Source organism: Amblyraja radiata, chromosome 9 (genome assembly GCF_010909765.2).
Source record: "Amblyraja radiata isolate CabotCenter1 chromosome 9, sAmbRad1.1.pri, whole genome shotgun sequence".
NCBI classification, from domain to species: domain Eukaryota; kingdom Metazoa; phylum Chordata; class Chondrichthyes; order Rajiformes; family Rajidae; genus Amblyraja; species Amblyraja radiata.
This window is the reverse complement of record NC_045964.1, coordinates 43,010,692-43,036,641: the sequence shown is the minus strand read 5'-3', so window position 1 is coordinate 43,036,641 and position 25,950 is coordinate 43,010,692. Positions and strand designations below refer to the sequence as shown.

At 43.7% G+C, this 25,950-nt stretch overlaps 1 protein-coding gene across 4 annotated transcripts in view; it reads left to right on the top strand.

Annotated features, from left to right (window-relative positions):
- The window catches only part of arid4a (AT-rich interaction domain 4A), a 94,181-nt gene that overhangs the window by 54,844 nt on the left and 13,387 nt on the right, over positions 1-25,950 (top strand). For all 4 annotated transcript variants that reach the window (XM_033027194.1, XM_033027196.1, XM_033027195.1 and 1 more), the window contains exons 15-20: positions 2,595-2,811; positions 13,279-13,550; positions 14,473-14,754; positions 17,904-17,988; positions 21,790-21,991; positions 22,373-22,435. In XM_033027194.1, the coding sequence (XP_032883085.1) occupies positions 2,595-2,811; positions 13,279-13,550; positions 14,473-14,754; positions 17,904-17,988; positions 21,790-21,991; positions 22,373-22,435 (1,121 nt within the window). The remainder of the gene's footprint in view (positions 1-2,594; positions 2,812-13,278; positions 13,551-14,472; positions 14,755-17,903; positions 17,989-21,789; positions 21,992-22,372; positions 22,436-25,950) is intronic.

The window sequence follows — 25,950 nt, the reverse complement described above, 5'->3', positions numbered from 1 at the left end:
GGGCAGTGCGATCCAGATTCCAAGCACTCTGCATCATAGATTCTTCCTTTGATTACTTTTCCCTGAATCTGTGCCCTCTTATTTCTTGAATCTGCTGCAATGATGAATGTCCCCACCTATCTACCCAGCCCATGCCCCTGGTAATTTTGCATACCACTCATTCACTCTCAGTCTCCCCTGCTTCTGAAAAAAACAAACTTGACCTACAGAGCTTCTCATCAGTGAAATATTCCATCCCTGGCCACAGCTTGGCAATTCTCACTGATTGGATAGTGTAGTGACAAAACTGACATTGTCCAATTGTAACCTACCCAATGTCTTGAAGTAGTACCATAAAATTCCTGTTCTTGAATTCTATGCCCTGGCTAATTAAGGCATATCTCATATGCTGCCTTCACCTATTTTACCTGTGCTGCCACATTTAGGGATTTTGGATTTGTATGCCTTGATCCTACTATTCCTCTATTCTCCAAGAACCTACCATTGATTGTTTCCTGGTTAGCCCTTGCAGTGCAACACCATACATGTATCAGCATTAAATTCCATTTGTTAGTGTTACTCCTTATCTCTTTTCTAAAGGTACGTCCTTTTATTCTGAGGCTTGACCTCTGGTCCTAAACTCTTCCATTAGTTGAAACATCCTCTCCACATCCACTCTATCTAGGCCTTTCATTATTCGGTAAGTTTCAATGAGATCCCCCTCATCCTTCAACTCCAGCTGGTACAGGCCCAGAGTCATCAAATGCTCATCGAACGTTAACGCAATCATCATCTGGGATCCCTCTTAATCCTGTCTAACGGGAGCACTTCTTTTCACAAATATAGGTCCCAAAACTGCTCTCAATACTCGAAATGCAGTCTGACTGGTGCTTTGTAAAGCCTCAGCATTACATCAGTGCTTTTATATTCTAGTCCTCTAGAAATTAAAGCTAACATTGCATTTGCCTTCCTTATTACCGATTCAACCTGCAAATTAACCTTTTGTGAATTCTGCACCTGCACTCCCAAGTCCCTTCACGCCTCTGATTTCTGAATCCTCTCCCCATTTGGAAAATAGTCTACGTCTTTATTCCTTCTACCAAAGTGCAGGACCACACACTTTGCTACACTGTATTCTATCTGCTACTCCATGCTTCCTCTACGCCCCTGCCCCATTGCCGACATTCGTAGAATCTGCAAACTTGGCCACAAAGCCATCAATTCCATCATCCAAATCAATATACAACGTGAAAAGTAGCAGACCCAACAATGACCCCTGCGGAACACCACTATTTACTGGCAGCCAACCAGAAAAAGCCAATTTATTCCCACTGTTTGCCTTTGCCATTATACCAATCTTCTATCCATGCTTGTATCTTCCTTCTAACACCCTGGGCTCTCATCTTTATTAGTAGCATCAAGTGTGGCACTTTATCAAAGGCCATCTAAAAATCCACAACCTTCACTGGCTCTCCTTTGTCTATCCTGCTATTTACTTCTTCAAAGAATTCCATAGTTTATCAGGCAAGATGACCCCTTCACAAAACCATGCTGTTTTGGCTTTTATTATGTGATTCTAAGTACTCTGAAACCTCATCCTTAATAATGGACTCTAAAGTCTTACCAACCACTGAATTCAGGCTACGTTGGTACGTTGCAGGCTTCTTCCGAAGACCGACTCAAAAAACGTATTCAATTCGTCTGTCATTTCTTTATTCCCCATTATATATCTGAAAAAACTCTTTTGTATATCATTGGCACCGTTTCCATCATATTTCATATTTTCTCCCCTTATTGCCTTTTCAATTGCCTCCTGTTGGTTTTACAAAGCTTCCCAATCCTCTATCTTCCTTCTAATCTTTGCATTATTATTTTAAAAAATGTCTCTTTTACATTTATGGTATGTTTGACTTCAGGGCACTATGTCAAACATGACTAGTGCCCTGAAGTTTTTACACCATTTCAGCCCAAGATGTACGTTTTTTCCTCGGCGCGCTGCTCATTCTCCTGATTTCTGCCATAATATGTCACAGCCTTTCGAATTTAAAAATGAATCCATTACAGAGATTTGCTGGTTTCTATAATTACTCGTGGATATCTTCAGGACTACAAATTTTGGATTATTTATGTGTATGTCCCTTATTTAAACATGTCTAAAATGCAGAGATTTGTCTTTAATTGTCAGCAAAAATGCACTTAGGAATATCGATCATTGTTTGTGTTTGCCTCATTGGAACTGAATCTGCAGAAGGTGAATAGAACTGGCAATAGATGCTTCAGTATACTTTTAGTATTTGCAACCATGGATATATTTTTGCCATTGCATTTGTGATGATCATCTTATCTGAATGGGGATCTTACTCTTAAATCGTAGTAAATGTGTGAAATTCAATGTAATTATGTATCTGAGAAGGACGATAACTGAACAATTGCTTTCATGCCAAAGTTGGCCTGTAAAACGTACCTCATTAAATATTAAATATCATTAAATATTTTGGATTAAAAAAAATTTCCTCATTAAGTTTCAGACTTGAACGTTTGAAACTCGACACAGTTGTGAGCATTCCTTAATATCAGTTTTGCGCCTCTCCCTTTTATCTTTCTCTAAATCCAAGGTACTTGTATGGCTTTGAAGAATACTGTCGTGCAGCTGATCTTCTCTTCAGGACCATTCACCACATGGAACCCAAAGGAATAACATTAGAGATTCATGAAGAAAATGGAGCATATAATCCGAAGAAAGTACCTATCGATTTAGCTGAAGAAACTGAATTTGAGAAAAACGATGAGGCTGAAAATGAAAAAGACGAAAAAGAAGCAAGATCTCCAAGAGTAAGTAACTCTAATACAAAATTGTTATAGAACCATTAAAAGCCAAGAATATTCTCAGCGTGTTTTTGATTGGCATCTGTCATTGTTTTAATACTTGGATATCCTAATGCGGATCTGTGTTCTTGAGTACAAATCAGAATTGTGCACTCTAGCAGCATTTTGTATTGTGCGTCACATTAACCGGGAAATGGTGTTGGGTTGACTGATGGGACTAAAGGCAGATAAATCCCCAGGGCCTGATGGTCTGCATCCCAGGGTACTTAAGGAAGTGGCTCTAGAAATTGTAGACGCATTGGTGATCATTTTCCAATGATCTATAGATTCAGGATCAGTTCCTGTGGATTGGAGGGTAGCTAATGTTATCCCACTTTTTAAGGAAGGCAGGAGAGGGAAAACAGAATTATAGACCAGTTAGCCTGACATCAGTAGTGGGGAAGATGCTGGAGTCAATTATAAAAGAAGAAATAGCAGCTCATTTGGATAGCACTAGCAGGATTGGTCCGAGTCAGCATAGATTTACGAAGGGGAAATCATGCTTGGCTAATCTTCTGTAATTTTTTTGAGGATGTAACTAGGAAAATGGACAAGGAAGAGCCAGTGGATGTAATGTACCTGGACTTTCAGAAAGCATTTGATAAGGTTGCACATCGAAGAATAGTGTGCAAAATTAGAACACATGGTATTGGGGCTAGAGTGCTGACGTGGTTAGAAAATTGGTTGGCAAACAGGAAAGAAAGAGTAGGGATTAATGGGTCCATTTCAGCATGGCAGGCAGTGACTAGTGGGGTACCTCAAGGCTCGGTGCTGGGACCGCAGCTATTTACAATATACATTAGTGATTTGGATGAAGGGATTAAAAGTAACAAATTTGCAGATGACACAAAACTGGGTGGCAGTGTGAACTGTGAGGAGGATGCTATGAGGATGCAGGGTGACATGGACAGGTTGGGTGAGTGGGCAGATGCATGGCAGATACAGTTTAATGTGGATAAATGTGAGGTTATCCACTTTGCTGGCAAAAACAGGAAGGCAAATTATTATCTAAATGGAGTCAAGTTGGGAAATGGGGGATGTACAACAGGATCTGGGGGTCCACAAAAATGCTGGAGAAACTCAGCGGGTGCAGCAGCATCTATGGAGCGAAGGAAATAGGTGACGTTTCGGGCCGAAACGCCAATCAATTAAAGTAAGCATGCAGGTACAGCAGGCAGTGACAATGGCATGTTGGTGTTCACAACAAGAGGAGTTGAGTATAGGAGCAAAGTGGTCCTTCTGCATTTGTACAGGGCCCTAGTGAGATCACACCTGGAGTATTGTGTGCAGTTTTGGTCTCCTAATTTGAGGAAGGACATTCTTGCTATTGAGGGAGTGCAGCGTAGGTTCACCAGGTTAATTCTCAGGATGGCGGGATTGTCATATGTTGATAGAATGGAGCTGCTGGGCTTGTATACACTGGAATTTAGAAGGATGAGAGGGAATCTTATTGAAACATATAAGATTATTGAGGGTTTGGACACGCTGGAGGTAGGAAACGTTCCCGTTATTGGGGGAGTCCAGAACCAGGGCCCACAGTTTAAGAATAAGAGGTAAGCCATTTAGAATGTAGATGAGGGGAAACCTTTTCACTCAGAGTTGTGAGTCTGTGGAATTCTCTGCCTCAGTGGGCTGTGGGGGCTGGTTCTCTGGATACTTTCAAGAGAGAACTAGACAGAGCTCTTAAAGATGTGGATGATCAGTCATGATCACATTGAATGGCTCGAGGGGCCGAATGGCTTACTCCTGCATCTATTGTACATTGCTGCAGCATTTGGAAAAATATTCTTTTATTTCAGATGTGGGCGTCACGACTCTGGCATTTAAAGTTCAATCCTAATAACCCTTCAGAAATGGTGGTGAGCTAGCTTTTTGAATTGCTTCAGTCATATTGGTGAAAATACCCTCACAATGCTATTGGGCAGAGACTTCCAGGGTTCACATCCAGTGATGATGAAGGAATAATAAATTGGTTCCAAGTTGGGATGTGGTATAATTTTGAGCAGATGGTGATATACCCATGCACTTGCTGCCCGTGCCTTTGGTGGTAAATGTTCTAGATTTTGAAGGAGCTGTTGGAAAGTTTAGACAAGCAATTGCAGTCCATTTTGGAGATTACTTCCGCTGCAGTAATGGAACAAATTAAAGTTCACTATGGTGAATAGAATGCTATTTAAGCAGGCTGATTTGTTCCATATGGCATTGAGCTTCTTGCAAGTTGTTGGAGCTGCTCGTATCAGGCAAGTGGCATATTTTCCATTACACTTCTGACTTGTGCCTTGTCGGTAATGAAAGGCTTTAGTCGAAAGGATGCTCACCACAGGATACCTTGCCTCAGTCCAGATCAACAGCGACAATGAGATGAAGTACAGGAGAGAGATTCAGAACCTTGTGTCATGGTGTCATAACAATAACTTGGCTATCAGCAAAAAAAAAAAAAGTTGGTTGTTAAGCTAAGGAAGCGAAGGGGTGACCACAACCCTGTCCTCATGAATGGAGCTGGTCGATATCTTCAATTTTCTAGGCATCCATATCAACACAACCTAATCTAATTTTATTACTACTCAGTGGATTGACTCAAATGCAATGGTTTAATTTCTGTGGTGATGGGAATCTTCTGAGGAAGCCAAGATCATTATTGCACTTAACACCTCCGACTGAGCATGATTGTAGATGTTCCCGTCTTGCCTTTGGTTCCCACCATCCTAAAGGAAATGAACATCTTGGAACTTCCACTTTGCATTTAATTCTAGTAGCAATCATGATCATATGTGCCAAGACAGTGGATATTTGTTGTCAAATCACTTAACTTTGTCTTTTGCTTGCTGTTACAGCTTTGCTATGATTGAGGTTGCTGCCTTATCTTTGTGTTCCTGCCCCTAGTCTCGGCATAATGTTTTCCCACTTTGAGCCAAAGTTGTTTCTCTGACCTAATTGGGGTGAGAGATGCGATGTGCCTTGGCATTACAGATTGTGATGGGATACATGTCTTCTGCTTCAATGGACGATTGGGCCCAGTTTTGTGCTATCAAATCTGAGTTTTATTGTTTTTGCTGGATGGTAGATGCCATGCTGCTTGTCAGTGTGTGGCCTTGGTATGAACCTGCACTAATATAGATGGATGCGTTTGCAACAGATGAACTGTCGAGGCCAGTCAGTTTATCTCTGGTGTCTGTTGGTTTGCTACCTACCAGTCTGTCAGGTGTGCTCTTTATCTCTCGGCCAGTTCAATCAATGATGGTGCTGCCAAGCCACTCTCAGTGATGGACATTGAGTTCCCTCGTTCAGAGCACATTCTGTGCTCTTGTTGCATTCAGTGTAGTTCAACGTGATGGAGCAATGCTTTGTTAGCTGAGGACATGATGTATTTATCAGGAAGCTATTTCCTTGTTTTTTGACAAGATGCCTGGAGATTTTATGGTGCCTGAAGTCCATGCTAAGGAGCCCACGGCTAATGTATGTCCAAAGATGGGTCTGTTCTGTGAGTGGGACAGATAATTGCAGGAAATGTGTTGCAAGAGTTGGGCTGTTTCCTTTAAAATGCGATTCCTGGAGAAGATCTGTCATGTTGTTTTTCCGAAGAAGTGCTCGGTCTGCTAGAGCCTGCTGGATCACCCGGTTGCTATCCATTTTAACTTCCCTTCCCATTCTGCCCTTTCTGTCCTGGGCTGCCTCCATTGCCAGAGTGAGGACGTACGCAAACAGGCGGAACAAAGCTAACATCCCAACGGTATGAACATTCTCTTCAATTTTAGGCATCACTTAGGCTATTTTAGATTATTGTCATAATCTAATGAAATTGCACTTGATTATGAATCGAATGTGTGATTAAATTCCTTGTTCACATAAAGTTCAGAGTAAACAGTATACATACGGAAAAGATAGATACCACAATAAATACAATTCAGAGTGCAAAAGAGGTGCAAAAATGGTGCAAAATTGGAGGAGTGTAAAATCTAAATTGTGCAAAAGCATATTAAAGTACAATAATGGCATAACTGAATGAGGTAGAGTATGTGAGAGCATCTTCAGGAATGGGATGCTTAAGAGGTGATTGGTTCAGGAGTCAGATAGCAGTGGGCAAGAAGCCATTGTGTGGAAGTTAGTTGCAAGGAACTGCAGGTGCTGGTTTCCATAAAAGGAACAAAGCTGGAGTAACACAACTAGTCAGGCAGCATCTCTAGAACATGGTTGGACCCTTCTTCAGACCCTTTAAATTTGAGAGCAGAGTGGAAGTTAGTGGTAGAGTTAATGAAATCAACGAGTACTGCACAAGTATCGGAGACAGCCCTGATGCAGTCATTGGCACTTCGGAGAAAGAGTTGCCATTACCAGGCCTCCCTTCACCTCCTCACTTCCTTCCAACCTTGCTGACCTTAAGGGCTAGGTTACTGTCCTGACAACATAATATGTTCTCGCTCTCTCCTGCAGTTCATCTCATCATTGTTGTAGATCGGCTCAACAACAGTTCTTCATCACTTCCGGCTCCCTGTCCTCCCAAGCCTCCAATCTCAACGTTCCCCAGCCCCGCACGGCCCGATTTTACCTTCTCCCTAAAATCCACAAACCAGACTGTCCTGGCAGACCCATTGTTTCTGCTTGTTCTTGTCCCACCGAACTTATTTCCACATACCTTGACTCCATCCTATCTCTTCCCCCCCCCCCCCCTCCCCCGGTCAAATCCCTCCCTACCTATGTCTAAGACGCCTCACAGGCTCTTCATCTTCTCCATGACTTCTGTTTTCCAGGCCCCACTCCCTCATCTTCACCATGGATGTCCAGTCATTCTACACCACCATCCCCCACCCAGGAGGCTCTTAAAGCTCTCTGTTTCTTCCTCGACCGCAGAACCAACCAATCCCCTCTACCGATACTTTCCTCCGCCTAGCGGAGCTAGTCCTTACCCTCAACAACTTTTCCTTTGACTCCTCCCATTTCCTCCAAATCCAAAACGTACCTATGGGCACGCGCATGGGCCCCAGCTATGCCTGCCTCTTTGTAGGGTACGTTGGACAATCCTTGTTCGAGACTACCATGGCCCTATCCCCGAACTCTACCTCCGCTACATTGATGACTGCATTGGTGCTACCTCCTGCACCCATGCAGATCTCACTAACTTAATCCATTTCACCACTAACTTCCATCCGGCACTCAAGTTCACCTGGACCATTTCTGACATCTCCCTACCGTTTCTAGACCTCACTATCTCCATCGCAGATAACAGACTACTTACCGACATCTACTACAAACCCACTGATGCCCATGGCTATCTGAACTACACTTTTTCCCACCCTGCTTCCTGTAAGGACTCTATCCCCCCTACTCCCAATTCTTCCGTCTACGCTGCATCTGCACCCAGGATGAGGTGTTCCAAACCAGGGCATCGGAGATGTCCTCGTTCTTTAGGGAAAGGGGGTTCTCTTCTTCGACTATAGATGAGGCTCTCACCAGGGTCTCCTCTATAACCGGTAGCTCCGCTCTCACTCCCCATTCCCCCACTCGTAACAAGGACAGGTCTTCACCTTCCTCCTACTAGCCATCACATACAACAGATAATCCTCCGACATTTTCGCCACCTCCAAAGGGATCCCACCACTGGCCACATCTTCCCATGTCCTACCCTTTCGTCTTTCCGCGGAGACTGCTCCCTCCGTAACTCCCTGGTCAATTCGTCCCTTCTCACCCAAACCACCCCCTCCCCTGGTACTTTCTCTTGCAACCGCAGGAAATGCTACACTTGTCGCTTTACCTCCTCCCTTGACTCCATCCAAGGACCCAAGGAGTCTTTCCAGGTGAGGCAGAGGTTCACCTGAACCTCCTCAAACTTCATCTATTGCATCCACTGTTCTAGGTGCCAACAGCTCTACATCGGTAAAACCAGGCGCAGGCTTGGTGATCGCTTCGCCCAACACCTCCACTCAGTTCGCATTAACCAACCTGATCTCCTGGTGGCTCAGCACTTCAACTCCCCCTCCCATTCCGAACCCAACCTTTCTGTCCTGGGCCTCCTCCATGTCCAGAGAGTCCCACTGCAAATTGGAGGAGCAGCACCTCATATTTTGCTTGGGTAGCAGTATGAACATTGACCTCCAATTTCAGGTAATCTTGCTTTCTCCCTCCTTCCCCTCCCCTTCCCAGCTCTTCCAAAACCCACTATCTCCGCCACTTCCTTTCTTCTTCCCGCCCCCCCCCCCCCCCCATCCCCACATCAGTCTGAAGAAGGGTCTCGACCCGAAACATCACCTATTCCTTCGCTCCATAGATGCTGCCTCACACGAGTCCAGCATTTTTGTCTACCTTCAATTTTTCCAGCATCTGCAGTTCTTTCTTAGACAGCTCAACAACAGTGGTGTCATTGTACATGGGGACGCAATCATGGGTGTATAAAAAATAGTGGAAGGGCCTGAGCACACAACTGTGAGGAGCTGTTGAGGGTTAGAGTGGTGGAAATGGTATGATCAACTCTAACTGGTCGATATCTTCAGGTCCAGAAATCAGTTGAAAATGGGGATAAAAGACATCCTGACGTGGGTGTTCTCATAGTCAAGGTGATCGAGGGCTGGATATAGTGCAAGAGAGATGGTGTCCTCCATAGACTTGTTTCCTGTACGCGATTTGTAGTGGGTCTGGATTGTCCAGCCATGTGGGCCATTCCCAATCTTTCAAATCCAGCTCGCCTCTGCCTGTTAACCTACCAGCCCTGCCTGGACTTACGGGAATGAAGGCCGAGGCCCACAGCCAGCGCGGAGAAGCAGCGCTAAATCCATCTCAACTTTACTTGTCTAGCCGGGTTAACCTACTGAACTGCCTGGACTGACGGGACACCAGCCCGGAGCCGTGGAGTTAGCCCTGCCTTTCCGTGCTGGCTGTAAGCCTGTGCCGTCGTTCCCTTAAGTCCAGGTAGGGCTGGAAGGTTAACAGGCAGAGTTGAGCTCCCATCTGACTCCTGGCGTCTCTGGCCGCCTCCGGACAGTGGGGCTGGGGGGGGGGGGGGGGCCCACTCGGGAGAGGACGGGGATGGTCCAGTGGCGCTCGGTAACGATTGCGGCGCCGGAGACCCGGGATCAATCCTGGCTGCGGATGAGGCGCAGGTCTATGTCCATGCCGTGGCATGACTGCCGAGAGTGTTTTTCGCTTGTGACCTATGACCTGGGCATGCGCAGTCGGATTACCAAACTCGCTTATACACAAATGCTGGAGGAGCTCAGCAGTTCAGGCAGCATCTGTGGAGGGAATCGAATACAACATATTTGGGAGAAGAAGGATGCTGACCCAAAATGTTTTCTGTCAATTTCCCGCCCCAGATGCTGCCTGGTCTGCTGACTTCCTCCTGTTTTTTTTTGTTTTTTTTGCTCAGTCTTTCCTCAAAACTGAAACATTCCTTCCTAAGCTGGAGTGTAATCATAAGAACCCATGAAAGTAGGAGTAGGCTACCAAGCCCTTCACGTGTGTCCTGCTGTTTGTTATGATTGTAGTTGATCTATGCTGGCTTCAACACCACATCTGTGACAGTTGCCTACAACCCTCAACTCCTTAATCTTTCTAATATGTACTTATCTCTACCCTGGGTATAAGTGGGAAAGCTACAGGCTGATGCCTTGCATCAGTAGGAGAGAAGCTGTTGGAAACATTCTTCCGGATGAGATTTATGATCAAGGCAGAGACTGAATAGGGGGTCAGCATGGTTTTATGCATTAGAAATCCTGCTACACAAATCTGATGGAATTTTTTTTGGAGGTTATGAAGAAAATCGATGAAGGCAAGGTGGTAGATGTGAAATACATGGGGCTTAGCAAGACTTTTGACAAAGTCCATCATGGTATGCTGATCCAGAAGTTTAGGGCATGTGGGGACCAAGGTGATTTGACCAACTGGATCCAAAATTGTCTTGGTGATAGGAGATAGAGGGTGGTGTGGAGACTTAATTCTGACTGGAAGTCTGTAACTAGTGTGGTGCCACAGGGAGTGGGGCTGGGATCTTTGTTTTACATATATAAATGACGAATATGAATATCTGATCTGATAAATAAGTTTGCTGACAAGACTAAAATTTGTACAGTTGTAGATAGTGAGGATGGTTGCCTAAGAATGCAGAGGGACATACACAAAATGGAGAGTTGGACGCAGTGGTGACAGATGGAGTTTAATTTAAAGGTAGATATAAAATGCTGGAGTAACTCAGCAGGACGGGCAACATCTCTGGAGAGAAGGAATGGGTGATGTTTCGGGTCGAGACCCTTCAGACCCGAAACGTCGCCATTCCTTCTCTCCAGAGATGTTGCCTGTCCCGCTGAGTTACTCCAGCATTTTGTGTCTGCCTTCGATTTAAACCAACATCTGCAGTTCTTTCCTACACATATGGAGTTTAATTTAGGTAAGTATGAGGCAATGCATTTTGGGTCGTCTAATATTAGCCAGACATTTACAGTAAATAGCTGGGACCATTGGAAGCATTGATGTACAAAACAACCTTTGGGTGCAAGTTCTCAGCTCTTTGAAGATAGCAATTCAAGTGGAAAGGGTATGAAGGTGGTGTTCATTTGGCTTGCTTTCATTTGGTGAAGTTTCATTTTGAAACTGCATAAGATATTGGTTAGGCCACAGTTGGAATATTATATGCAGCTCTGGTCACCACACTATAGGATATGGTCAAATTAAAAGGAGTGCAGAAAAGATTCACCAGGCTGATGTTTAGGAAAGAACTGCAGATGGTGGCTTGAATGCCTGGATATAATTTTTAATTGATTAGCTGGGATTGCTGTGGCTTGAGCATCGGAGTCTGAGTGTTGAGCTTATCGAGGTTTATAAAATTGAGGTGCATAGCTAGCCTTTTTCCAAGGGTAGGCATGTTTAAGCTAGAGGACATTGGTTTAAGGAATTTAAAGGAGATCTGAAGGGCAAATCTTTTACACACAGAGTAGTGAGAATAAGGAACAAGTAGTAGTAGTCAGACAATCTTTAAAAAGCATCTGGACAGATGCATGGAAAGGAAAGGAATAGGAGGATTTCGGTTTAGTTTAGAACATCCCAGTTGGCATAGTCAAGTCGAGCCATAGGAACTGTTTTTGTGCTGTGCGATTCTAAATATATCTAATGGTCTGTCCTTCACCACCCTCGGGAGCGGATAATTCCACAGATTCGCTACCCTTTCAGAGAATAAATTTCCACACATATACTAATGTTTTTGGTGATTACAATAATATTTCCACAGCACTGGCGAGGTTAAGGTAAAAAAAGATCAGGATGTGCTAATGTGTTGAAAGCTGTTCAGGAAGTGGGAGTTTGTTTCTTATTTCTTAAGCAGTTCTTTGGTGCCGACTAGAGGCTGATACAGTAACTGTTTGTGAGTGGGTTTCCTGTCAGTGGCAACTCTTGGGTGGAAAATCATAACTTGTTTGTTCATGTTTCAGTGTGGGTCAGGAAAATATTGTTGTTAATCTGAAGTAAACTTAGGACGTGGGCACAATTGTAAACAAGATGAAGATGGCATGGGAAATCAAAGCAAGATTGTATGTCTCATTAGTTATGCATAGAATTGTTTGATGGCGTGAAGTAAAAGTAAATAATGGTAATTCCTGTAATTAACATTTTTGGTTATTATTCTTGATAAATTGAAATATTAGTCACGTACTGTAACATGTACGGTAAACTAATTTAATTTCCAACATCGGCCATAAACTCATTGTAGCTGCCTGCTCTTCTAATCTCATCCCTTAATATTTTTCTACCAGCTAACTCTCTTTTACTCCATAAGTCTGAAGAATTGTCTCGACCCAGAGCTTCATCTGTCCAACTACCTCTACAGTTACTGCCTCATCTGCTGAGTTTCTCCAATTCTTTGTGTTTTACATGAGATTCCAACATTTGTAGCCTCTTGTATTTCCAATGCTGCTGGCCACTTAATCAAGTTATTTGCGCACGTGCCTGTGGAGGATAAAACTTCACGTAACAGGTTTTTCAAATAATTGCTTTGTAATAACTTTTGCATGTAGATCATAATTGAAATATGCAAGCCAGATACCAATTATGCTTAAGTGTAAAAGTTCTTTACCCAGAGTTGTGAATCTGTGGAATTATCTGCCACAGAACGCAGTGGAGGCCAATTCACTGGATGTTTTCTAGAGAGAGTTAGATATAGCTCTTGGAGCTAATGGGATCAAGGGATATGGAGAAAAAGCAGGAACGGGGTACTGATTTAGGATGATCAGCCATGATCCTATTGAATGGCGGTGCTGGCCAAATGGCCTTCTGCATCTGTTTTCTATGTTTCAATAAACGGAAGGCGGAACTTGCCACAAAGTACCCCCTGGTGGAACACAATTATTCCTCAAGACTTTTGTTGAAGAGCGTATGTAACTTGCAAAATTGACTCTTAACTTTGCACATTGCAGTTTTAATTACGTGTTGAAATTAAATTAATTTATTCATCTTCAGGGTCGGAGGAGAAATGCAACGCCAGTCAAAAAAGAAATCAAAGAGGTCAGTGGAGAAGAAAAGCTGAACGAGGAACATAATAAAGAATATAAGGAGTCAAAGGAAGATTCTAATAAAAAGGAGAAAGAAATGGATGCAGCACAGGAGAAAAATACACCCACACCCAAAAATAGGGCAGAGAGGAATAAGAAAGATGACTCTGAAAAGAAATGTGAGCATGAGGAGGAAGGTGATGAAGAGAGGGAAGAAAACGAAGTGGAAAGGCAAAGCAAGTATGTATTACACTAAATCTTGTTCTTGAATGTAACGTGATGCGTTGTTTAAGAAAAATATTTGAAAAGGGCTTGCGTTAAAGGGGCACTGAAGAGTATGAGCTGCATCTGTATTTGTAAATTGTTTAGTTGCTTGAATTTCATTGTTACCCTTGCTCAGTTATTGGATATGGGCAGGATTTCTTATACATAAAGTTACTGTGAATTATCTTAAAATGTACAAACTTTTTTTGTATTTGTTTTTTTTGTCATGCCTTTTACAATTTTGGGATGACCCAAAACATATCCCAAGCCACAAATTTTTCCTCGTGTGTGGGCATGAGTGGCAAACAATTTGCTCACAGCACAATCTCGTTAATGACCAATACGTCTGTCGTGGCAAAGTTCAAGAAATGTAGGAAAGGATGCAGACAAATTGAAAAGAATCCTGGGACCTGCAAACTTTTATATTCCCTGAATAAAATCTGGTTTCTTTGGTGTTGAGCCAATTGAAAGTGCATTTAACAATGCTGCCATTGTGAAAATCTACAAATGTATTTAAGAGCAGGTAGACTGGTTGCATCATGGCCTGGTTCAGTAACTTGAATGCAAATAACTAAGGAGGCTGCAGTAGGTGGTAGACATTTCCCGGTCCATCAATGGTATTGACCTTCCCATCATCAACCACTGCTCAAAAAATATGATCTATTATGGACTTTATTTTGGTTGCATTATGAACTTCAGATTTGTACTTTGGTGGGTCTGGTATTACTGATTATTAATTTATAGTGTTAATTATTGTATATTGTGTTAATGGGCCTATAAAGCAGCAGCTGATGTATTTCATTGTCCCATAGACAGTATTTATGAGAATTACACTCCTGACTCGTAAATGTGCATTATCATATTTTTAATCATAATTCTCTCTTTTCTCAATAAATAGAGAAGATGAAAATAAAAAGGAAGATGGGAATGAGGAGGAGGAAGATGGGGATGAGGAGGAAGAGGATGATGAAGGGGAGGAGGAGGAGGAGGAGGAGGAGGAGGAGGAGGAGGAAGACGAAGACGAAGATAATGAATTTGAAAGGTTTCCTTCTGGAAGCAAAGTCAAAGTAAAATATGGACGTGGGAAAAATCAGAAAATCTACGAAGCCAATATTAGAAAATCTGAAGTTGACGACGGAGAGGTGATCTATTTGGTACATTACTATGGCTGGAATACAAGGTAATAGATATGGCATAACAAACATTAATTGTTATTAATGTGATGTTTTCAATTATTTTTGTATTGTGGTAGTAAGGTTTACTTGGGAATGTCTTAAATGCAACATTAATCTCTATTTTAAAAATTAGCTGTGTGACCTTTAATTGTTCTGCTGCATTTGGATAAGTATTGTCACATGTATCGAGATACAGTGAAAAGCTTTTTTGTTGCATGCTATGGAGTCAGCGAAAAGCCTATACAATTGCGCTATCCACAGTGAACAGATACAGGATAAAGGGAATAATGTTTAGTGCAAGATAAAGTCCAGGAAAGTCTGATTAAAGATGAGCTAGGGTCTCCAATGAGGTAGATGGTAGGTCAGGACTGCTCTCTAGTTGGCGATAGGATGGTTCAGTTGCCTGATAACAGCTGGGAAGAAACTGACTCTGAATATGACAATAGGTGCAGGAGTAGGCCTTCAAGCCAGCACCGCCATTCAATGTGATCATGGTTGATCATCCCCAATCTGGAGGTTTGAGTTTTTGCCTCTTACCTGATGGGAGAGGGGAGAAGAGGGAGTGATTGGGGTGAGACGTCCTTTATTATGCTGGTGGTCTTGCCGAGGCAGCGTTCAGTGTAGATGGAGTCAATGTAAGGATGATTTGTTTGTGTGATGGTGTGGGCAACATCCACAATTCCTGCAATTTCTTGCAATCTTGGGTAGAGCTGTTCCCAAACCATCCTTTCTATGGCGCATCTGTAAAAGTTGGTGAGTTGGGGTCATGCTGAACTTCAATATGGCTGGTCCAGGGCAAGTTACTGGTGATATTTACTCCAAAGAACTTGAAGCTTTGAATCATTTCTACTTTGGCACTGTCAATGTATGTGTATTTCATGAAATCGATCACAATCTCTGTTGTCTTGCTAACAAAGTTAAAGTATTTAAGCTGTTAGCACCGCAAATTATTTTAATGGTTTTTCCCATCCTCTTTTACTGTGTTGCTGCAGCAGATACAAATTTTATTGTTCTGTGGTCGGGCATATGACAATTTAAACACTTTTCTGAGTGTTTAATTCACATATGTACTGGCAATGGAACAATAAATTCTTACTTGGTATGGCTTTACAGGCCCATTAATGCAACAACACACAAATAACATTGTCTGGGAACTTCTAATAATAAAGTTGAAAACAAGTATAAGCAACTTCAGATCCCATGAAGATAATGAATAAGTAGTTCATGTTCCCTGTTAAATAAAAGAAATAATCAGAAAGCCTTAAAAAGAAATAATTTATTGGGAAGTTCTGCACCACTGTGACTATATTTGACCGTACTCGCTTCACTTGCTATGTGATGATTTTGGGATAAAGAAAATGAACACCATGCATCAATAAGTACCATATTGCACAGCAATGAAGACACTTTTTTTTTACCCAAAAATAAGGCACGAAAATTTACCTGCATCTTGGAGGCCGAAGGTTGGGTTGCTAGCCAAGTAAGATAGACTCGGCTATCCCTCAGTACAGCAACATCAAGAACGATGTTGCTCTACTGAGGGTAGCCAAGTCTATCCCTCATCGCTGGCAGCTGATGGAAAGCGGTTGTAAGAGGACAGCACCGCTTGGGGGGGGGGGGGGGGGAAAGACTTCCTTTCATAGCGTGTGGGGAGTCTGGCCTGGGGAGGGAAGTAGCTCGGGTGGCTGCGAGCGGCCGGGAGGCAGGCGACTTGGGAACTGCAGCTGGTCCCAGGGACGCGAGGGATCTGGGAACTGAATCCAGTCTCGGCGACTTGAGGGATCTGGGAACTGAAGCCAGTCCCGGGGAAGCGAGGAGTCTGGGAACTGTGCTAGTCCCAGGGATCGAGGGATCTGGGAACTGCAGCTAGTCCCAGGGACGCGAGGGATCTGGGAACTGAATGCAGTCTCGGCGACTTGAGGGATCTGGGAACTGAAGCCAGTCCTGGGGAAGCGAGGGATCTGGGAACTGTGCTGGTCCCAGGGACGCGAGGGATTTGGGAACTGCAGCCAGTCCCGGGGCACGCAAGCGATGTTGCTGACCTCTGGACTAAACTAAACCTATGATCCTGTCCCGCCATCCTTTTTTCAAAGTTTAGCAACTTAAATTAGGGGTGCGTCTTCATTGCCGAGAAATAAGGTACATTAAATTAGTAATTTGGTTTTTATTATTCCAATTGTATTCTTTTGATTTGTGTAATTTTAGATTTGGAGTTCTTAGCCTTCTGGTTCGGTGTGTTCAGTTATACTCTCACCTCGGTTCTCATGGAAGTGATTATTTGTTATTAGTAGGCGATCTTTGATCTGGATAACAATTACTAAATTTTGTCAGCTCCAGCCCACAGTCACAATGCAATCTGTACACGGTAATGTTTTGCAAGGTTTAAAAATAAACCAGACCCATTGGCTCCCAGTGACACGGGAGGGCTGGTCCCTGAACGCAATATTCCACCACTCACCCATAGCCCCAACTGCGCAGGCGCACCTGACAGGTTCCCGTTGTGACGCCAGAGCTCCCCGTTGTGACGCTTGTGCAGGCTCGAAGGGCCGAATGGCCTACTCCTGCACCTATTGTCTATTGTCTATTTCTCACCTTAAACCCACCCCAAGTGCGCCTCGCCATCCCTCTTCCTTCCCCTACCCTCCTCCATTCCCCCTCTTCTTTCCCCTCTCCTCCTTCCCTCCCCCTCACTCCCTAGCTCAACTCCCAAAACTTATTTGAGATTTTTGAGCATGAATTTTTCCAATGAGGCAATTTCGGAGTACACGAGATAAATCTCAATCGGAATATATTAAAAATGTTACCGTTAGGGCGTAGTTATTTAGAGCAAATGTGATCACTCCCACTCGCACACACTAGACCAAGTGGGACCCATGGGGCTGAGCAACGAACGGTCCAGCAGGTGGCAGAGGCCAGAACTCTAAATAAACTAAATAAATAGAACAAATAAGATGAGGGTTTGTTTTATATATGTGTGTGTGTGTGTATTTATATGTGTATATATATGTATGTGTATGTATCGAGAGAGAGAGAGACAGACAGACAATAGTTTGAACAGATTTAGACAATTCTAGGCATGATATTAGTCTTAATTGTTCTTAATGCAATTGTGTAGTTTTGAAAGTTTAAGTTGCCTCCTTTTTTTTCCATTCAGGTATGATGAATGGGTAAAGGGTGATCGAATTATCTGGCCTTCCGAAAAAGGTGCCCCAAAGGGAAAACATAGAAGAAAATTGAAGGTACTGAGTAAATCCTGTTCTGGGGAAACCACTTTACCTTGTTTTTTACAACGTATTATGAAGAAAACTAATTTGCGGTGACAAAGGAAAAAAGTTAATGTTGCCATGCTTTCAGTCAGTGTTGAAGACTGCCCTGCAAAACACTTTCAGATTCAGATTCAATCTTTATTGTCATTGTGCAGTGTACAGTACCGAGACAACTAAATGCAGTTAGCATCTCACCCAGAAGAGCGAACATAGAATAATGAACAGCAGAATATATATATGTACATTAGTGCAATTTTTCTGGGGGAGGGAGTGTCCGGGGGGGGGGGTGACTGACAATCACCAAGGTGCAGAGTTAAGTTGTGTAACAGCCGCAGGGAAGTAGCTGTTCCTGAACCTGCTGGTCCGGCAACGGAGAGGCCTGTAGCGCTTCCCGGATGGGAGGAGGGTAAACGGACTGTGGCTGGGGTGAGAGCAGTCCTTGACGATGCTGCGCGCCCTTCGCAGACATCGCTTGCTCTGGACAGACTCGATGGAGGGGAGTGAGGAACCGGTGATGCGTTGGGCAATTTTCACCACCCTCTGCAGTGCTTTCCGGTCGGAGACGGAGCAGTTGCCATACCATACTGTGATACAGTTGGTAAGGATGCACTCGATCGTGCAGCGGTAGAAGTTCACTAGAATCTGAGGAGACAGATGGACCTTCTTTAGTCTCCTCAGGAAGAAGAGACGCTGGTGAGCCTTCTTGACCAGTGTTGAGGTATTGTGCGTCCAAAAGAGGTCATCAGAGATGTTGACCCCCAGAAACTTGTAGCTGGAAACACGTTCCACCTCAGTCCTGTTAATATGGAGGGGGGTGTGCATGCCACCCCTAGACCTTCTGTAGTCCACAATGAGCTCCTTGGTCTTCTTGGAGTTAAGGGCCAGGTTGTTGTCAGCGCACCATGCTGCTAGGAGCTGGACCTCCTCCCTATAGGCCTCGTTGTCGCTGATGAGGCCAATCATCGTTGTATCATCTGCATACTTGATGATGGTGTTGGAACCATGTACAGGCGTGCAGTCGTGGGTGAAGAGGGAGTAGAGGAGGGGGCTCAGCACACAGTCCTGTGGAACGCCGGTGTTCAGGGTGAGGGTTGAAGAGGTGTGGTTGTCTGACCTAACAGACTAACAGTCTGTTAGTTAGAAAGTCCATTATCCAGTTGCAGAGGGAGGGGTCGATGCCCAGGTCGCTGAGTTTGGTGATCAGTTTTGTGGGGATAATGGTGTTAAATGCTGAGCTATAGTCGATGAACAGCATTCTCACGTTGTCGAGGTGGGAGAGGGCGGAGTGGAGTGCCGTTGAGATGGCATCCTCCGTACTCCTGTTCTTGCGGTAGGTGAGCTGATAGGGGTCTAGTGTGGGAGGTAGGCCACTGTTTTGATTTAGTATCTTGGTCTTTTCCTCTCCTTCACTGAGAATGTAGGAATTCAATCCTTCAGGCCTGTTCTGTGAGTCAGCAGAATTTAAGTTCCATTTTATCTCTATTATATAAATTATGATATTTTCAAGTTCATTTCAAACTAATATTCAATCTGATCTATTCTACGGGTTAAAAGTAGTAGTTTAATAATTCAACTGTAATGTCAATAATAAATCTCATATCTAGTATTCCAAAGTAAGATGCGTTCTGCCGTTTGTGACAAGATCAAACAAACATTACATTGAGGAATAATTGTGGGTTCGATTAGCACATTGTTCTTTTACACATTTAAGTCCAATATGAATAACTGGAACATTGAAAACAAAATGTAGATACTGCCAATTTGAAATATAAACAAAAAATGCTGGAAGATTCATGAGGTGAGATAGTATTTGTGGAAAAAGAAACAATCACTGTTTCATGTCTCTATCCCTTTTCTGGAAGTAAATGAAAACTGGAAATCGGCTTGCAGGTCGCTGCAATAGATCTCACCATATTTACCTTCTAAAGATGGCAATTAGATTCTGCACCTTTGTCTCAGGCCTTGACAGACAGCAGCTTGGAATGGATCTATGGAGAGATGGGCAAAGTTTCAAGGAGAATACTGAATGAGAACTTTGCATTAGTGGCACTGAACGAGTACCATGCATCTATTTTCACCCAGGAGAAGAACATGGAGGTTGCAGATTGTTGTGGAGAATACTAATATGCAATGGCAGTTCGAGATTGGGAAGGAGGAGGTGATGAGGCACTTGAAGAGCATTAAGCAGTATAAATCATCAGAGGCTGATGGGATCTATCAGATCTGAAGAAGGGTTTCGGCCCAAAACGTCGCCTATTTCCTTCGCTCCATAGATGCTGCTGCACCCGCTGAGTTTCCCCAGCAATTTTGTGTACCTTCTGATGGGATCTATCCCAGGTTGAGAGAGGAAATTGTGGGAGCCCTGACGAAGATCTTTGCATCTTCTCTAGCCTCGGATGTGGTCCTGGAGGGCTGGAGAGTTGCTAATGGAGAGAGAGTCCAGGCAATTATAGGCCGGTGAGCCTGCGCCATTGATTGGAAAGCTATTGGAGAAGTTTTTTCGGCATACAAATTACTGCCATTTGGAAGAGTGAGTTAATTAAAAATAGCCAGCATAACTTTGTACGTGGCATGTCGTGTCTTACTAAAGTGATTGAGTTTTTTTTTAAATGTGACAAAGGTGATCAATGAAGGAGGTTATGTTGTCCTCAAGGATTTAGTAAAGCATTTGATAAAGTTCCCTGCGGTAGGCTGACCCAGAAGATTAAGATGCATAGAATTAACAGTGGCTTGGTTGTATGGATTCTGAAATGTCTTACTGATAGAAGAATCATGGAAAAACAATATGATGGAATATGATGGAAAAACAATATTCAGGCTGGAGGCTTGTGGTCAGTGATGTTCTGCAGAGGTTCATGATGGAAGTGTGTGTGCGTGTTCCTGGAATGCATTGCTGGGGGTGGTGGTTGAGGCAGGTATAATGTAGCATTGAAGAGATTTTTGTAAAGGCATATGGATTGTGTGCAGGTGGATAAGAGATGGTTTTGTCTTCATACTCGGCACAGGCAATGTGAGTCTAATGACTGTTCTTGTGCTAGTCTGTTCCACGTTCTACATTCTATGAGATACGCAGGGCAGATTGTTGTTACAGAGAAGGTGGTGGATGCCTGGAACATGGTGTCAGAGGTGGTGGTGGAGGCAGACATAGTAACAACATTTAAGAGGCTTTTTAGATAGCCACATGGTTATGCAGGGAATAGAATGGTATGGAACTGATCTTCAGCCAGATGAGATCAGCTTATCTTGGCATTGTGTTCAGCAAGAGCATTGTGAGTTAAAGGAGATATTTCCTGTGCTGTACTTTACTTTTTATGTTCTATGTATGTTTTACTATGGCACAAGAACCGTTGATATGTTATGTCCCGAACAACTTGCGTTAAGTATAAACTCACAAAAGTCTTGGCATTACTGTTCTTCAGATGTTTCTGAATAACATCAATGGCTTTATTCTTTTTTCTGTTACATTTTCCAGCTCTAAAGTCCTTGAATATCTGCAGTGCATCAGTTTTTGTTGCTTTTGCGTATCATCTATGGTGGCGCGTCTTTAGCTGACCAGGACTTAACCTCTGGAATTCCCTTCCTCTTCCTCTCTCATCTCATTTAAGACATTGATTAAAATGACCAAGATTTTCTCGCCCATTTTAAAATTTGGTTTAGAGGTCATTGTAAGATTTAGTTTGTTAACTCATTTGTGAAACATCTTGAGGTGTATTATTGTGCAGGAGGGCTGTATATGTTGGGCAGATCCTAATTGTTCCATTTGTTAAATTGCAGAGTAACCAGGACCAAGAAAAGAGGGATAAAAATGAGGATAAGCACAATAAATTAAAACGTGGCCGCCCTAGTTTGAAATCCACGCCGACTTCCAATTCTCCGAGGAGTTTATCGAGGACTCCAGGCTCCGACGGGAAAAGTGGGACCAGAAGTGTGCGGAGTAATGCATCAGAATCTCCACCCCTTCTCAATGGAGTGGAAGGTATAAATGACTAAATGACACACTCTACCCTTGGAGACTTTCAGGTGTTTCATGATATTCATAGTCAATAAATTATGCGCATCATTGTTAAGTGCCTGCAATTGCATTAAAGTCTTTAAGTTTGTTTTTTACGCTTTCCCCCTTGCTAATTCATTCATCTGTAATGAGCAAATGGGTAACACTCCACAGTTGCCATCAGTAATTTGATAGGAATATTTGACCTCTTGACAATTAATAACACTCAAATTTCAAGTTCCATTGAATTGGTTTCACATCTCAATTTCCAATTGGCAAAGGCAAATGTGCTTAGCTTCTTTAATTCGATGAATGATTTCATTTTTAACTGATTATTTACCACCCCTTAATGTCTGCTTTCTCCAGGTTTTCCTCGCAGACGCACCAGGCGTAGCTCTGGGATATATGATTCGGACAAAGCATCAAATGGTACAGATTACTATTTGTTAACTTAATCATTTCCATTGTTGGGGCTTGTACTCATTTTCCACAATTGCCTCATTTGTGATGCATTCAGAGTACTGATAATAAGGCCTGTGATGCCATTTGCAGAGTTTATGGATGATCTTCCACCATCCACTTGCCTTTGGTCCATTCCTTTACGGTAGATCAGCGGAACTCCGTCTCTGTTTGACTTGAATTTACTGCTTATTTTTATATAATTAAGTTAATGTGAAGAACAGTAATGTTGAAAAATATATTTTGTTACTTCTCTGAGTAGCCTGGCTCGCATTTTAAGATTGTGTCTTTATTCTGAACCTTTGAGGGTCGTGAATGCATTTTGTGATCAGAGGTAGCTCCTTTTATTTTAATACTTTTGCTTGATTAACTTTTGCTGATGCCCACAAAATATTCCCAAATATCAATATTCACATGTGGCCAGAACAAAGGGATTGGGGGACATACTGTTCCTCGGTTCCTTAAAAGTGAGCGATGAAATAGCATATTGAAATTTGATCTCTAAATTGTGAAATTTTTGATGGACTCGCTTGCGCTGCTACTTCTAAATAGACATGCGTTTTGAGCCAGTACAATAATTTACATGGCTGATAGTAGTGATAGGTCTGAATCTGTCAAAAGCCAATAAGAGCTCTGCATGTTTATCATTAAAAAGGTACGAGATTAATTTTGTGAATTTGCCCGATTCAACTGAACTAGACTAGCTAAAGTGCTTTCATGCTATTTATTTTTGTTTTGAAGACTCAATAAAATAACGTGTTACAGCACCTCACATTCTTCTTGGGTAGATTTCAACTCAATAAAACATTATTGATTAAACATATGAATTAAATAAAATACCAGAGCCAAAGGAGGCTATAGATTTTTAGTTATTGATTAGAGCTACTACTCGTGGAACAAAGCTGTTTTTATGTCTGGCTGTGGCAGCTTTGACAGTCCGGAGTCACCTTCCAGAGGGAAGTGATTCAAAGAGTTTGTGGCCAGGGTGAGAGGGGTCAGAGATGATCTTACCTGCTCACTTCCTGGCCCTTGCAGTGAACAGTTCATCAATGGAGGGAAGATTGCAGCCAATAACCTTCTCAGCTGATCGGACGATTTGCTGCAACCTCTGGATGTCGTGCTTGGTGGCTGAGCCAAACCAGACCATGATGGAGAAGGTGAGGACGGACTCTACGATGGCCGTATAGAATTGGACCAATCTTAAGAGAATTGAGCTCCAGGTTGTTGCGATGGCACCAGGACGCCAGCTGTGTCACTTCCTGTCTGTAGGCAGGAAAATGGCGGCGCACCTGAATGCAGCGGCTTTGCTCTCCCCCGTGTGGATGTTGTTGTTTTTGTCTGTTTTGTCCGTTTGTCTGTGGACCTGCGACTCGACATACAACCGGCAGGACCTTCTAAGGATTGGGACGCTGTGTAGCGAACTAGAGTTCGCAAGAAGCTCCCACAACGATTACATCCCGCCAGAAATCACCCGCCCAGCGGAGTCCGAGTGGATCACCATACCGAACGGACGGTGCGGGAGGCGGCGCAGACGGAGGCGGCAGAAGCGCGGTTGTCGAGCCGGCATTCACGCTAGGGTAAAGGAAGCTCCTTACAGACCAGCGCTACCCAGCATTTATTTGACGAACGCCCGATCAGCAACAAGATGGACGAGCTGGAGCTGATCAATGAAGAAAACACAACTGTGCAAACCTGCTCGATTATGGTGGTAACTGAGACCTGGCTTCACGCTGGGATCCCGGACGAGGCCATCAATCTGGTAGGTCGCACAGCACACCGGGCCGACAGGAGCAGTGACTCCGGTAAGAGCAGAGGAGGGGGACTATGTATTTACTCCTATGATAAATGGTGCACAAATGTAAACGTTGTCGAGAGACATTGTTCACCAGACATGGAGTTTATTACATTGAAATGTCGACCCTTCTACCTGCCGCGGGAGTTCACAGCTGGCGTTATTCTGGCTGTTTATATTCCACCAAGTGCCAACGTCAGGCTAGCACTGAACACCCTGCTAGCATCAATCAACAAACTACAAACTGCGCACCCTGATGGGATTTTCATCGTGGCTGGAGACTTCAATCAGGCTAATCTAAAAACTGTCCTCCCTAAATTCCACCAGCATGTCACGTGTCCGACGAGAGGTCAAAATACACTGGATCACGTGTACAGCAACATTAAGGATGGATACAAAGCCTCCTCTCTCCCTCACCTCGGCCAGTCTGACCATCTATCACTCTTTCTCACCCCGGCCAGTCTGACCATCTATCACTCTTTCTCACCCCGGCATACAGACCTCTCATTATGAGAACCAAGCCCAGTGTGAGAAACATAAAGACTTGGCCCGAGGGCGCTGCCGCCCAACTTCAGGACTGTTTTGAGCGCACCGAGTGGGACCTGGTTGCAAACCAGGACATACAAGAATACACATCCACAGTCATGTTCTATATACAGAACTGTATCAACAACGTCACTGTCGACAGGGAGGTCAGGTGCTATCCAAACAACAAACCATGGATGACCAGGGATGCCAGGAAACTGCTGAGGGAACGCAACTCGGCCTTTAGATCTGGCAGTGATGAATTGTACAGCACTGCCAGATCTAAACTAAAGAGAGCCATTAAAGAGGCAAAGACAGCCTATGGAAGAAGGTTAGAGGGGTATTTTAACAAGAGGGACCCTCGGCGTGTCTGGCAGGGCATTCAGCAACTCACAAACTACAAGGGGAAGGGGGGGCCGATCATCAGCAGCAGTAACAACTCGCTAGCTGAGGAGCTCAACCACTTTTTCGCCCGTTTTGAGCTGAATGAGGCGGAGCCTGCACCTGCAGCCGCACCCAGCACTGACGACCTGGCACTCACTGTGCCACTCACAGTGAGTACGGAGGACGTCAGAAGAACACTCCGCAGGGTCAACCCCAGGAAGGCTGCTGGCCCAGATGGCATCCCAGGGAGAGTATTGCGGGACTGTGCAGACCAGTTCGCGGAGGTTTTTAGCGACATCTTTAACCTCTTTCTGTCAACGTGCACTGTCCCTAAATGCTTTAAGACTGCTACCATCGTGCCTGTACCCAAAAAACCATCCATTACCAGCTTGAATGACTATAGACCTGTTGCTTTCACTTCAACGGTGATGAAGTGTTTTGAACGGCTGGTCCTGGCCCACTTTAAGTCCTCACTCCCATCCACCCTGGATCAGCATCAGTTTGCATATAGAGCTAATAGGTCAACGGAGGATGCCATCAACATAGCTCTACATTCTGCACTGACACATCTGGAGCGTCCTGGCTCATATGTGAGGATGTTATTTGTAGATTTTAGTTCTGCATTTAATACCATCATCCCCAGCAGAATGGTGGACAAACTGTCTGATCTGGGTGTTAATGCAAACACATGCGGATGGATTAAGAACTTTTTAACAGACCGCCCACAGACTGTCAGGATGGGGTCCAATTACTCCCCAGTCCTGACGCTCAGCACAGGAGCGCC